A 12,922-nucleotide genomic window follows, 5' to 3' on the forward strand; every position below is an offset into this window, starting at 1 on the left:
TCGGGACGTCGCAGCAGTGTGGGGGGTGTCTGCAGCTGGTCCGGAGAGACGCTCTCCTCTCTCTACCCTGTCAGCACTCCTTCTGCAAGACATGCTGGGAGCAGCACTGCACTGTACTTGTCAAAGATGGCGTGGGAGTAGGTGAGTGTACACACACACACACACACACACACACACACACACATTGAGCACATAAAGACTGTGCAGTAGAGTATGTATTGCTGATTAGAGTGAGCTTGTTATCTGATCTCCTCTGTGGATTGTGTTTGTCTGTAGAGATCTCCTGCATGGCGCAGGACTGCTCTCTTCGCATGCCAGATGATTTTGTTCTTCCTCTGCTGCCCAGCGAGGAACTGAAAGACAAATACAGACGCTACCTCTTCAGGGACTATGTGGAGGTGTGTGTCTGTCCAGGAGTACACAATGTGTCTTTACCATATAAGTTACCTGCCAATATTAAAGATTATTGTAATATTTAATTTTGCATGCTCATTTCACCTGTTATTATATTTAGATTATTTTGTCGATGACTAACACTTTTTAAAAACATTATTTTATTATACATTTATATATACAGAATTATTACACACTATGGTTCAGTTGTTTGGAGCTAGAGAAATTAGTACTTTTATTGAGCAAGGATTAAAATAAATTAATCAAAAACTGACAGTTGTTACATAAAACATTCTATTTTAAATGAATGCTGTTCTGAACTTTCTATTTGTCAAAAAATCAGAACAAAAATATGAAATATTAAAACTGTTCATTATTGATAACAAATCATTACTGAGCACAGATCAGTATATTAGAATGATTTCTGAAGGATCATGTGACACTGAAGACTGGAGTAATGGCTTCTGAAAATTCAGCTTAAAATTTAATTTTAAAATATATTAAAATGGAAAACGGTTATTTTAAATGCTAATAATATTTTTACAATATTACTGTTTTGTGTTTTTATTAAATAAATGCAGCCTTGAGGAGCATAAGAAGCTTCTTTCAAAAACATTTTAAATTTTGCCAACCCCAAACTTTTAACCGGTGGTGGGTAGTAAAGTATAATATTATGCTGCCTAAATTAAAACATTTAATTTAACATTATTCTTTTTAGATTTATGTGTTATATTGTATTGTACATTTATTGTATTTATTAAATATTACGTTTTTATTTCATTTATTTTATTTATTTCATTTAGTTTAATATTGGCCATAACATGAAAATTGGTATCCGGCAGAATTCTGATATCAGTACATCTCCAGTTTTGTCACATTGTAGAACAGGCACATCTCACTGATTGCCCCTAACCTGCTCATGTTTCTGTGTGTCTGCAGAGTCATTTCCAGCTGCAGTTGTGTCCTGGTGCCGACTGTCCGATAGTTATACAGGGGCAGAAACCTCGAGCTCGTAGAGTCCAATGCAGCCGCTGCGAAGAAGTCTTCTGGTATTACACACAATTACACTCGCACACACTACTCAGTTCATGGCGTAATACATGGAATTGCATGTGTGTGTTTGGATTGACTGTGTCCGTCTGTCTTCAGTTTTAAGTGCAGACAGATGTATCATGCGCCCACAGACTGTGCTACCATCCGCAAATGGCTGACCAAATGTGCAGATGACTCTGAGACAGCCAACTACATCAGTGCACACACTAAAGATGTAAGGAAGCACACAGATACTACAGGTGCAGAAACCTCGAGCTCGTAGAGTCCAATGCAGCCGCTGCGAAGAAGTCTTCTGGTATTACACACAATTACACTCGCACACACTACTCAGTTCATGGCGTAATACATGGAATTGCATGTGTGTGTTTGGATTGACTGTGTCCGTCTGTCTTCAGTTTTAAGTGCAGACAGATGTATCATGCGCCCACAGACTGTGCTACCATCCGCAAATGGCTGACCAAATGTGCAGATGACTCTGAGACAGCCAACTACATCAGTGCACACACTAAAGATGTAAGGAAGCACACAGATACATTTAAGATGGACACATTAAGTATATATTGTTGAGTGTAAGTTTATTTGATAGTAAAGATATTATTAATATCCTTATGTTTTGATTTTGTGCCCACAGTGCCCTAAGTGCAATATCTGCATTGAGAAGAATGGAGGGTGCAACCACATGGCGAGTAGTATACACGATCTTTTTGATTTATCTGCACACTTTTGAGGTCACTTAATAAAATGCCCAGCATGTCAGAGTGAGAGTACTACTTGAATGTTTTGTTAACTTCAAATTGTTCTCATCAAAATAAGATCAAAACAAATCTTCACTTTTTCAACAAGATTCACACTACTGTTCAAAACTTTGGGGCCGATAAGATTTTTAAAAATGTTTTTGAAAGAAGTCTCGTATGCTCACCAAAGCTGAATTAATTTGAATGAAAATACAGTAAAAACATGTTTTTATTAACAGTATATTATTACAGTTTAAAATAAGAGTTTTCTATTTTAATATATTTTAAGTTGTCATTTATGCCTGTGATGGTAAAGCTGAATTTTCAGAAGCAGTGTCGCATGATTCTTCAGAAATCAATCTAATATGCTGATTTGTGCTCCAGAAACTTTTTTTTTTTCAGTGTTGAAAACAGTGTTTTTCAGTGTTTAGCTGCTTAATATTTTAGTGGAAACCGCTATGCATATTTTTCAGGATTCTTTGATGAATACAAAGTAGTGTATGTTAAAAAGGATGATAATACAAAAAAGATTCATGTTTTTACTGAACATGTATTTTCTCTTCCTCTCTTTGCAGCAATGCTCAAAGTGTAAACATGGTATGTCCCCCCCCCATTGATTTTTAGTTTCTAGAAATTACATGAAAATCCCTTTAAGTGATGAAGGGATCTTGATTGTAATGAAATTGTTATGGCTGTGTGTAGATTTCTGCTGGATGTGTCTGGGAGATTGGAAGACTCATGGCAGTGAATACTACGAGTGCAGTCGCTACAAAGAGAACCCAGACATCGTGAATCAGAGCCAGCAGGCCCAGGCCAGAGAGGCCCTCAAAAAATACTTGTTCTACTTTGAGAGGGTGAGACAAAAATCATTAATTAATAATAAATAAATCTCTTTTGAAAAAGACTGATAAACGTTAGCTTTGTTCCAAAACTTAGTGACCTTAGTAGTGTCCTGACAAGTAGGTTGTTTCAAAAAGTAGGCAGTAACATTATAATTAACTCATTACAGAGAGGTATCAATAAAAATATCTAATTCTAAATCTAAATGGACTATTTTACTCAATATTTATGTGTGCTATCTAATTTGTTATGCTGAGAGTATCATGCTGTTAGCTTAGCAACATGCTAACAGCAAACCCTGTTGGAATGGAATTTTTTATGGTGGTTGTCCAGTTGTTGCCTATATGGTGTTCTTTTTCAGTTAGGATACTGCCTAGATGGCAACAATACAGCTCACTAGATTTGAAACTGAGCTATTATCTCATTGTATTTATGAGTTGCAGGTTTCATCTTAATAACTCCATTGACACGTAATTGCTTTGATACGTAAGCATCAATCTGTACATTATCTGTCTGTCCAGTGGGAGAACCACAATAAGAGTATGCAGCTGGAGGCACAGACATACCAGCGGATCCAGGAGAAGATTCAGGAGCGAGTCATGAATAACCTGGGCACCTGGATTGACTGGCAGTACCTGCAGAATGCTGCCAAGCTACTGGCCAAGGTACAAGCTGAATCCAGCTGTACTACACAGTAGGGCTGCACGATTTGTGGAAAATTGGGATTTTTTTCTGACAAAAATTGCGGTTTACGATTTAACTTTTTTTTTTTTTAAAGGTTTGTGGAGGTTTGGTTGTTTGTAAGGCTACACAATTTAGCCCAAAACACTGTAATTTATATATCAATTTGGCTATAAAATGTAAACAAAAAAATTATAATACTTTTATTTTACAGTAAAACTATATAAACTTGCAGTACTAATATTTATGGCTGTCTTATTTTTTTAATTTTCAAACATTAAACCATCAAGCTTTTATTTTGGTGGAAAAATGGAGGGGAACCTTAAAGCTTCTCTTTTTTTCATGGCAGCCAGTTTATAAGCACTTCTCATTACAAGTTTGGGAAGACGGTTGGCGCATGTTGCGTTCCCAAATGTACGTTAATCGACCCAAACTTAGCAGATTCAGAGATGGAGTTTGTGATTCAGAGCTGCATTTACTGTGAAACAAACTGAAAAACTGCTCACAAGTCAAATGACACTGTGCCACTCGTAGCCTTTGCGATTTGATAATTGACCTATTCCAGTTATTTCGATTAATCTTTAGCCCTATTCTGCAGAAACAAATGCATACGCATAAGGGTCCGTGTTTCCACACACTTACGCTGTGTGTTTGCTCTCTCCATAGTGTCGTTACACACTGCAGTACACTTATCCTTATGCCTACTACATGGAGTCTGGACCCCGCAAAAAATTGGTAAGCACTTGCATTAAATGTGTGAATCTCTCATTGAAGGCCAAATATCTCTTTGAGATCAGTCTTTGGTAATGGGAAATCTAATTTTTATTCCCTGTAGTTTGAGTATCAGCAAGCTCAGCTGGAGGCGGAGATCGAGAACTTGTCATGGAAAGTGGAGCGAGCAGACAGTTATGAGAGAGGAGAGCCGAGCGCTAACGATAGAGGGGTGAGAGCTGGAACAAAGACTAGAGGAAGTTGTGAACAGGAACATTGGAATAAAAAAAAAAATAATAATTTTTTCCTCTCGCTTTCTCTCTGTAGGATCTGGAGAATCAGATGCACATTGCTGAGCAGAAGAGACGGACGCTGCTGAAGGATTTCCACGACACCTGAACATCCGTCCATCAAATCCACGTCGAGTTCACTCTTCTCTCAACTGTCTTGGCCCCTTCTCTCCAAAGATACCCCTCCACTTTTTTTGTCAAAACTCTACTCTGCATCTCATAACGTTTTTGCCCATCTCCTTTGTGTTTTTCTCATTTAGAGCATCTTTTCAAAAGCAGTTTTTTTCCCTTTTGTTCATTCTTTCCTTCATCAGTGTCCCTTTTTTGCTTTCTAATCTTTACTCAGCTGCAGGGTTTGAGAATAGCACGACTGTATCTTAGCATTCGCATACACAAACATTGCATTCTCACACCCCCATGCCAACTGACATTAGACGCGCACACACACACACACGCACTCAAAACACTCCACCAAAACAGTCTCTTTCTTCCTCCATCATTGCTCCTGCCATAAATTCTGTCTTCTTTCCTTCTCACTCTTGCTTTCTTCTGTTTTTTTTTTTTCTTCCTTGGAAATGGCTGTTGATAGTTAGATCGTTTAAAAAAAACTGAAAAAAAGAAAACTGAAAAAAAAGATGAAAAACAAATGATGCTGTAATTTTCAACAGTTGTACATTAATACAGAAATAGAGATACTGAGAGAGTTTTTAAACCAGACAGTGACTCTTGTGTTTTCTTGTGCACACACATTAAATGTATTTGCACTACACTACCATTAAAAATTTTGCTGTCAGTAATATTTGTTTGTTTTTGAAAGAAGTCTCTTCTGCTCACCAAGGCTGCATTTATTTGATTAAAAATACAGTAAAACAGTAATATTGTGAAATATTTAAAATAACCGTTTTCTGTTTTAATATATCTTAAATGTAATTCATTCCTGTGATGGCAAATCTGAATTTTCAGCAGCCATTACTACAGTCTTCCTTGTCACATGATCCTTCAGAAATCATTCTAATATGCTGAATTGTGCTCAAGATTTGTTATAATTATTTTTAATAAGGTAATTATTTTATTTGTATTCATATTTTATTATTAAATCTTATCACAGGTGAAAATGTTTGTGCTGCTAAATGTAGTATGGAAACTGAAAAATATAAATATTTTATAACAGTAAATATCTTGTGTTTTTGATCAGTTGAATGCATCCTTGCTACATTAAAAAAAAAAAGTCAAGAAAAAAAAAATCAGATCCCAAAATTTTGAAAGGTAGTGTACATGTGCATTTGAAATGGGATATATTCATGCACTACACAACTTTTTAACATGTACCACTTCATATACGCAAAACCAGAGTTGCCTTTGACACCAGAATGTTAGAGCTGCCATATATTAGTACAGTTCATATTTGCCATTTTGTGTTAACACAGAATTGGAGATGTCACAAACTGATTACTTGCACTGTTCTTACATCAGGATAATTATAATTACTATATGCAACCTACAGCCATGAAATACAACATTTTGGTCTTTATAGAAAAGAATAAACACAATATGCAGTGTTGTATGAACCACTTTTCCTTTTTGATGTTTCATAAAGGATTTAGCTTTTTCTCTCCAAAAGTCAAACGCATACACAGATCAGATGCAGTCAACATTTATGATAAAGAACAAAAATCTATTACTATACAAAAATATTAATATTAAAAATACAAGGCTTAAATATGTCAAATTTATGTTACTACTGTATTTTTATTGCGGCCCTAATAGAGTAAATATTAGGAAAATTATTTCACAGTAAAAACAACACTCTTCAAATGGTCCTTGCGCGCACTAGAAGGGCATTAGGTGTCCTCGCGCGATCCCGGGCCCTGCATATTCAGGTCAGTTCATGCGAACCAAATAAAGTCAGCAACAGAGTGCACGAGATAAATTTAAATCGAAGAAGTTCCCCTCGTGCTGAACACATGTGCGCGCGAGATAACGAGAATGCGCCCACAACAGACGATACAAACAAACACCCCACCCTTCCACTGCACCCCAGGGCGAAGAGATGACACTCAGTCTCCTATATTCGGGAATATTAAAACTGTTTTAGCGAATAAACGCCACCCTACTACAGCCCGGAAGTGACGTACGAAGACAGCTTATTATTATCTGCGGAAGACGAGGTCGTACAGACAGGCACGTGTGATGCTTGTGGGCACTACGGGCTAGCTTCAGTCCCAAAAACAAGAGCACGCTGGGTCTTTCTTTGATTAAGACCTGTTTCTTAATAGAAATCTGGGTTTTTTTTGGCGACATTTAATGTCATTAGGTGCCGTGAAGACTGTCAGATTGAAGCTCCGAGGAGAACATCACTCACCGGACTGTGTGCGCACCGGCTCACCTGAGAATTTTGACGTTTACGCTTTTCAGGCGCTATGGCGGACTATTTAATCAGCGGACAGACGGGCTACGTGCCTGACGACGGTTTAACCGGACAGCAACTCTTCAACTGCGGAGACGGCCTTACCTATAAGTAAATACCTTAAGTTGTGTCTCATACCCCTCGGTTTCATTCTCCATATGCTTGCTATTTGTTAAACATCAAACAGGTTTGCCAGTCACCACTGCAGATGTGCTTACACAGTAAAACATATAACATGTGCTGAACAGCATGTAGGTGTCGTTGTTGGTCCACATTTGTCTGCTTTGGCATCCAGCATGGGTATCTGTGACAGCACACTGTTCTACATCTATTGTGCAATTTGGTTTCACGTGGGTTAGTACTGCATAGACGGATCACTATGGAGGGCGCATGTCAGTGTGGTGCCATGTGGGTTTACAAGGTCAAGTCAGGTCGAAGGGACATCTTGGATTGACTGATGAACTGTGGGGATTCAACATCTGCTGCCATTCCATTTAGCCAAGTACAGAGAAGTAGAGTTACCACAGTCTATTCTTAAACCACTGACACCCCAAGCAGCTTTTCTTGTACCAAAACTAATCGCTGTCTCTTAGGCCAGGCCTTCCAAATGCGATATAAATAGGTTGAGCTTCGTGAAGTATGTTGTGGTTGTTTTCCCTTTACAAATTCTCTGGTGCCATGTAAAGCATATAATGTCCCCGAGTGAAAGCTTATCCGTGGCAGGTGCGAGTTTTTTTTCTTCCAGAAACGCCTTTCTGTTTACCATCTAACACAAGACTCGTACGCTAATGGACTGTTTACATTGGATATAATGAGGTTGCAGCATTGACGTACTCGATTTGATCATAAACAGCGTGTAGCTTGACACACTCGTAAACAACATGATATGTGACATAATAGATAAAGTGACTGTCTTTGGAACATAATCAACGTGGTGTATATGTATGCATGTGTCAGTGTGTACGAGATAAGAGAGTTGAAAGAGTTGAATGTTGGCGAATCGGACTGAATCAGTCAGAGCGGTACTCAAGTCATCAACTCACTGAATCATTATCGATTCGGTGTAATTCATAAAAGCGATTTCTGCAGAATTGTAAAAAATAGCCTGTTTTAAATGTATAACTGTTAATGTTTCTAAATAAATAAATACATGCATACATACATAAATAGTTTCCAATTATGTTTCCCAAACACTCCACTCTGCCATTGGTTGTTCAAACAGTTAGTCCCGCCCCAAACTCTTGCTATTGGCAGAGCCACCTATAAAGATTTCTGATTGGCTAGAACTGGAGTCCAATGCGATGCTGTCACAGATACAAGTATTATTTCTAAGGACACCTTTTTCCAGTTACATCTGTCAAGTAATAGTGATGTGTTCAAATATCACTTGCAGCAGCTGTAAATTAATTAATCTCCCTAATCTCCTAATTTTCGCTCACTTTTCTCCATTCGCTTTTAGTGATTTTTTGATCCTGCCAGGGTACATTGACTTCACAGCTGACCAAGTGGTAAGTGAAACACTCTGCTTATGAACAGTAGTCAATTTTGTACACTCTACTGCTGGATGGATGATGTTGCTTGTGTATCATCAGTGGTTTAATTTGATTGGCTCTCTCTGTAGGACCTGACATCAGCGCTGACCAAACAAATCACAACGAAAACTCCACTGGTCTCGTCACCCATGGATACAGTCACAGAGTCTGGCATGGCCATTGCTATGGCGGTAAGAAGATGATTGACACAAGATTCCAACATAGAAAGTGCTCTTACTATTATAGGCATTTGAGTAAGCACAATTATCTAAATGTGTGCATATTACAAAAGAAAAGATTATTTGCAAACATGCTGCCTCATATTTTGATATCAATGAAATCATTAAAGTCCCCATGAATCAAGATAGGAGTCTTTTAAATCTGTCCATTAGCTTTTAGACCATCTTTGCAAATATACTTCTAGAAGTTGACAAAATAAAAATCTTAACTGACATACACATCTAAAATGTACTTCCTCTTCCAGGTAAGTGGAGTTTTTTTTTCCTAAAAATGTCCTGTCCTGTCTCCCCAAAACCACATTCCACTTGAATTTTTAATAATTTTAAACCTAAATTTACAAAGATTGATTATCTATGTGTGTAGCATTTTGTTCTAAAGTCTGATGTGATCATGTGTTTTCACAGCTGACTGGTGGGATTGGCTTCATTCATCATAACTGCACTCCAGAGTTCCAGGCTAATGAAGTCCGTAAGGTCAAGGTGAGTCTCTTCAGGTCTCTTTCTTTAACTCTTGTCTTTTTATGAATGTACCAGCTTTCTTTTCTCATTCGTACTATGTTTTTCCTCTGACCCCTACCCTGTAGTTGCAACAGTGTCCTTGTGAATGAGAAATCCACACCTCATTCTGTATTAAGTGATGTGTATTGAGGTGACTCCCAAATAGAAATGCCTAATAGAAAATCACTTGACTTTTCTCCCTCCCTTTCCCTCCACTTTTGATCAACCTCCGTTTAGAGGTACGAACAGGGTTTCATTACGGATCCGGTGGTGATGAGTCCTAACGAGCGGGTAAGAGATGTATTTCAGGCAAAAGCTCGGCATGGATTCTGTGGGATTCCGATCACTGACAACGGACAGATGGGCGGACGTCTGGTCGGTATCATTTCATCACGAGATATCGACTTCCTCAAAGAGTCTGAGCATGACCTGCCCCTCAGTGAGGTGGGTGGGGCTTAACACAGAGGACGAGGGCTAAGCAGTTTTTACTGAATTCAGCTCACCTTAACTTTCTCTCTCTCAGGTAATGACTAAGAGGGAGGACCTGGTGGTTGCTCCAGCAGGAGTGACACTGAAAGAGGCCAATGAAATCCTCCAGAGGAGCAAGAAAGGTGGTTTAGACTTTAAGCATTTATGAGAGCTCTTTACCCTTTTCTTTCTTCACACTTTCATGGCTGAGGAAAGTTTTGGATTAATCCTTGAACCAAATAAAACGTTTATGTGAATGGTAATTATTAATTAACCTATATAGCAGTGTTTCATGCACCACTTCTCCGCAGTGGCATGCCACAAAATAATTGCAACTTGCAAATTGCATGCAGTATACACTACTATTTAAAAACAGCATTTATTTTGTATCTTACACCTTTGTATCTTTTAAATGTTAATACATTTTATCTTTCTGCTTGTAGATTTTTTTTTTTTGTATATCCATTCCATACCTCCTTTTAGAGTTTTATAAATGTATCTATGTAAATGATTTTAGCCAAGAATATAGCTGCTGACATGGTATAAAATGACCAAATATATAAGTAAAAGTTAAATCTCTCAAAAAGACTCTCAAATTCATGAGTTATCATATTGAATCAGTATGATACAACCTTCACTAAATAACTGAATATGTTCAGTTACTCAACTGCAGCTTTGAAATGAAGGCAGAATGCTGCAAGATAATTTTCCCATGTCACATTCTCACACTCAATATGTTTGCCATAGGGAAGCTTCCTATCGTAAATGAGGAGGGCTGTTTGGTGGCCATCATCGCTCGGACAGATTTAAAGAAGAACAGAGATTTCCCGTTGGCCTCAAAGGATTCTCGTAAACAGCTGCTGTGTGGCGCTGCCATTGGAACACACAATGATGACAAATACAGACTCGACCTGCTGGTGCAGGCTGGCGTAGACGTGGTTGTCCTGGTGAGGCCTGTTTTGGGCTTAATGTCTTTCAGTGAATCTGTTCCTGAAGATTGTTTATTTTTGTCCTATTTGGTTACATATTGTCTCTCTGCTCACTTTAGGACTCTTCTCAAGGAAATTCCATCTTTCAGATTAATATGATTAAGTACATAAAAGAGAAATATCCCAGCCTACAAGTCATTGGCGGCAATGGTTAGTTTGAAACACAAAGCTTTTGAACATAATATCTACAAACACACAGTTAACATGGGTTGTCTTTCTGTTGTAGTGGTGACTGCGGCTCAGGCTAAGAATTTGATTGATGCCGGAGTGGATGCTCTGAGAGTGGGAATGGGCAGCGGCTCCATCTGCATTACACAAGAAGGTCAGTCCACCAATCCCATGCCTGAATGCCTGCCCCTCAGCCAATCACCGGCTGTATTTCTACATCCAGTCATTCCAGAGAGAGCACCTAATGTCCAGTGCCTCCTTTGGCCCTCTTTTAACATGGTTAGAGCAGTCCAAATTATCTGTCATTTCCCAAATAACCCTGCAGTTTTGGTCTGCAATGTAATTGTGTAGATTGATTGATTTCTACTCTTCCAGCATTTTTCTGGGGTTTTAGAATCTGTGGAGAAAAGTTTTCATATTTTTGTTTGTGTGGTGTTATTCCATATTCTGTAGTTTTGAAGAAATAATATGTATGTGTCTATATAAGTGTCTGTCTGTCCATTTGTATAGCTCTCTGTGACAAATGTCGTTCTGAATGATGGGAGTATGGTAGTGGAGGCTCTTCTTTGCTCTTTTCTATCACAGTTTTTATATCTTTTTCCCTTTTTTTCTCAGTTTTCACTTATGTCTCTATGGCATATTTTCTTTCTTCTGACCGGTTGTCTTTTTGATACTTGCATCAGTTCCCCCTTTTTTTTTTTTTATCAGCTCTGTTCCAAAACCTAGCAAAGACTGTTCCAGAAGCTAGGCTATATAATTATGCTGCTTTCTGAGATACTCTACCGTTCAGAAGTTTTGTTTTGTTTGTTTTTATTGAAAGAAAGAAATTAATCCTTTTATTTAGCAAGGACACATTAAATTGATCGAGAGTGACAGTAAAGACGTTTATATTACAAAAGATTTCTATTTAAAATTAATACTGTTCCTTTGAAATTTCTATTAATCAAAGAATCCTGGAAAAATGCATCATGGTTTCCACAAAAATACTCTGCACAACTGTTTTCATAATTGATGATAATAAGAACCAGCATATTAGAATAATTTCTGAAGCATCATGTGACACTAAAGATTGAAAATTCAGCTTTGCCATCACAGAAATAAATTACATTTTAAAAATCTAAAAAAGTTATTCATGAATATTACAGTTCCATAATGCATTGCAAATAAATCAAAGACGGCTGACAAGGTAAGCAAAAATTTGATTATGAATATACATATTACTGAATAAAATGCTTTATACTGTAAAATACATAAGTAATTTTAATGTATTCTTTTACCCAGCATTTATGAGTGTAACATTTTTTATGCTTGGAGTATCATGCTGTTAGTTTAGCAACATCAAACTGTGTTGCACACAGTTGCAGGCTTTGTACTGCATTCCAAATCTATGCCTTATGAAATTCCATAACAATTAGTTATACTTCCTTAGAAGTATGTAGGCAGCAAGGCACCTCACTAGGTTTTAGAACAGAGCTACTGTGTGCTCTTTCTCAGTCTCTATTTCCCTTTCTATAATTGTGTCTCTCTAGCGTCTCTCAGTATTCCTCCTGGTTTAAAGCTCCACAGCCCCAAAACCCCAACTACTGTTACGGGATACTCCAGTAAGTCCCTCCCCCTGATCCCCTATCAGATCCCATTGGCTCACTATCTCACTGCCTGCTGCATTGACTGGTTAATGGCTCTGCATCATTAGAAGTAGTTGCTGGTTTTTGGGGTTTTGGATGCTTGTCATTGTCTGACTAACCTGTCAGTAATGGCGTTTGGCACTTCCACTGATCTAAGTCTGTTACCCAGAATCCCTCACTAACATACGTGAACTAGTTTGTGCAGTGGCTAGAAAAGGTATTTGGACATGAAAGTCGCACTTAAACATGCATCAGTGTCATTGCATCATGAAATATAAAACCAAGTGACTATTT

At 37.9% G+C, this 12,922-nt stretch overlaps 2 protein-coding genes across 3 annotated transcripts in view; both read left to right on the forward strand.

Moving 5' to 3' along the window:
* The window catches only part of LOC107679480 (E3 ubiquitin-protein ligase ARIH2-like), an 11,675-nt gene extending 6,208 nt beyond the window's left edge, over positions 1-5,467 (forward strand). Inside the window, exons 5-16 of the mRNA XM_016475038.1 lie at positions 1-141; positions 277-398; positions 1,333-1,386; positions 1,686-1,741; positions 1,842-1,959; positions 2,078-2,128; positions 2,756-2,777; positions 2,883-3,034; positions 3,542-3,685; positions 4,368-4,436; positions 4,537-4,644; positions 4,740-5,467. Coding sequence (XP_016330524.1) covers positions 1-141; positions 277-398; positions 1,333-1,386; positions 1,686-1,741; positions 1,842-1,959; positions 2,078-2,128; positions 2,756-2,777; positions 2,883-3,034; positions 3,542-3,685; positions 4,368-4,436; positions 4,537-4,644; positions 4,740-4,811 — 1,109 coding nt within the window. The 3' untranslated portion in view covers positions 4,812-5,467. The remainder of the gene's footprint in view (positions 142-276; positions 399-1,332; positions 1,387-1,685; positions 1,742-1,841; positions 1,960-2,077; positions 2,129-2,755; positions 2,778-2,882; positions 3,035-3,541; positions 3,686-4,367; positions 4,437-4,536; positions 4,645-4,739) is intronic.
* Positions 5,468-6,777: 1,310 nt separating this feature from the next.
* LOC107679445 (inosine-5'-monophosphate dehydrogenase 2-like) overlaps positions 6,778-12,922 on the forward strand; it is a 10,481-nt gene continuing 4,336 nt past the window's right edge. Inside the window, exons 1-10 of one of the 2 annotated variants that reach the window (XM_016474993.1) lie at positions 6,778-7,220; positions 8,569-8,617; positions 8,731-8,832; positions 9,286-9,360; positions 9,616-9,822; positions 9,902-9,989; positions 10,594-10,793; positions 10,895-10,985; positions 11,062-11,157; positions 12,533-12,604. In XM_016474993.1, the coding sequence (XP_016330479.1) occupies positions 7,123-7,220; positions 8,569-8,617; positions 8,731-8,832; positions 9,286-9,360; positions 9,616-9,822; positions 9,902-9,989; positions 10,594-10,793; positions 10,895-10,985; positions 11,062-11,157; positions 12,533-12,604 (1,078 nt within the window). In that variant the 5' untranslated portion in view covers positions 6,778-7,122. The remainder of the gene's footprint in view (positions 7,221-8,568; positions 8,618-8,730; positions 8,833-9,285; positions 9,361-9,615; positions 9,823-9,901; positions 9,990-10,593; positions 10,794-10,894; positions 10,986-11,061; positions 11,158-12,532; positions 12,605-12,922) is intronic. The other variant, XM_016474999.1, reaches the window with a different exon arrangement.

Source organism: Sinocyclocheilus anshuiensis, unplaced genomic scaffold, assembly GCF_001515605.1.
Source record: "Sinocyclocheilus anshuiensis isolate Anshui unplaced genomic scaffold, SAMN03320099.WGS_v1.1 scaffold13, whole genome shotgun sequence".
Lineage (NCBI taxonomy): Eukaryota > Metazoa > Chordata > Actinopteri > Cypriniformes > Cyprinidae > Sinocyclocheilus > Sinocyclocheilus anshuiensis.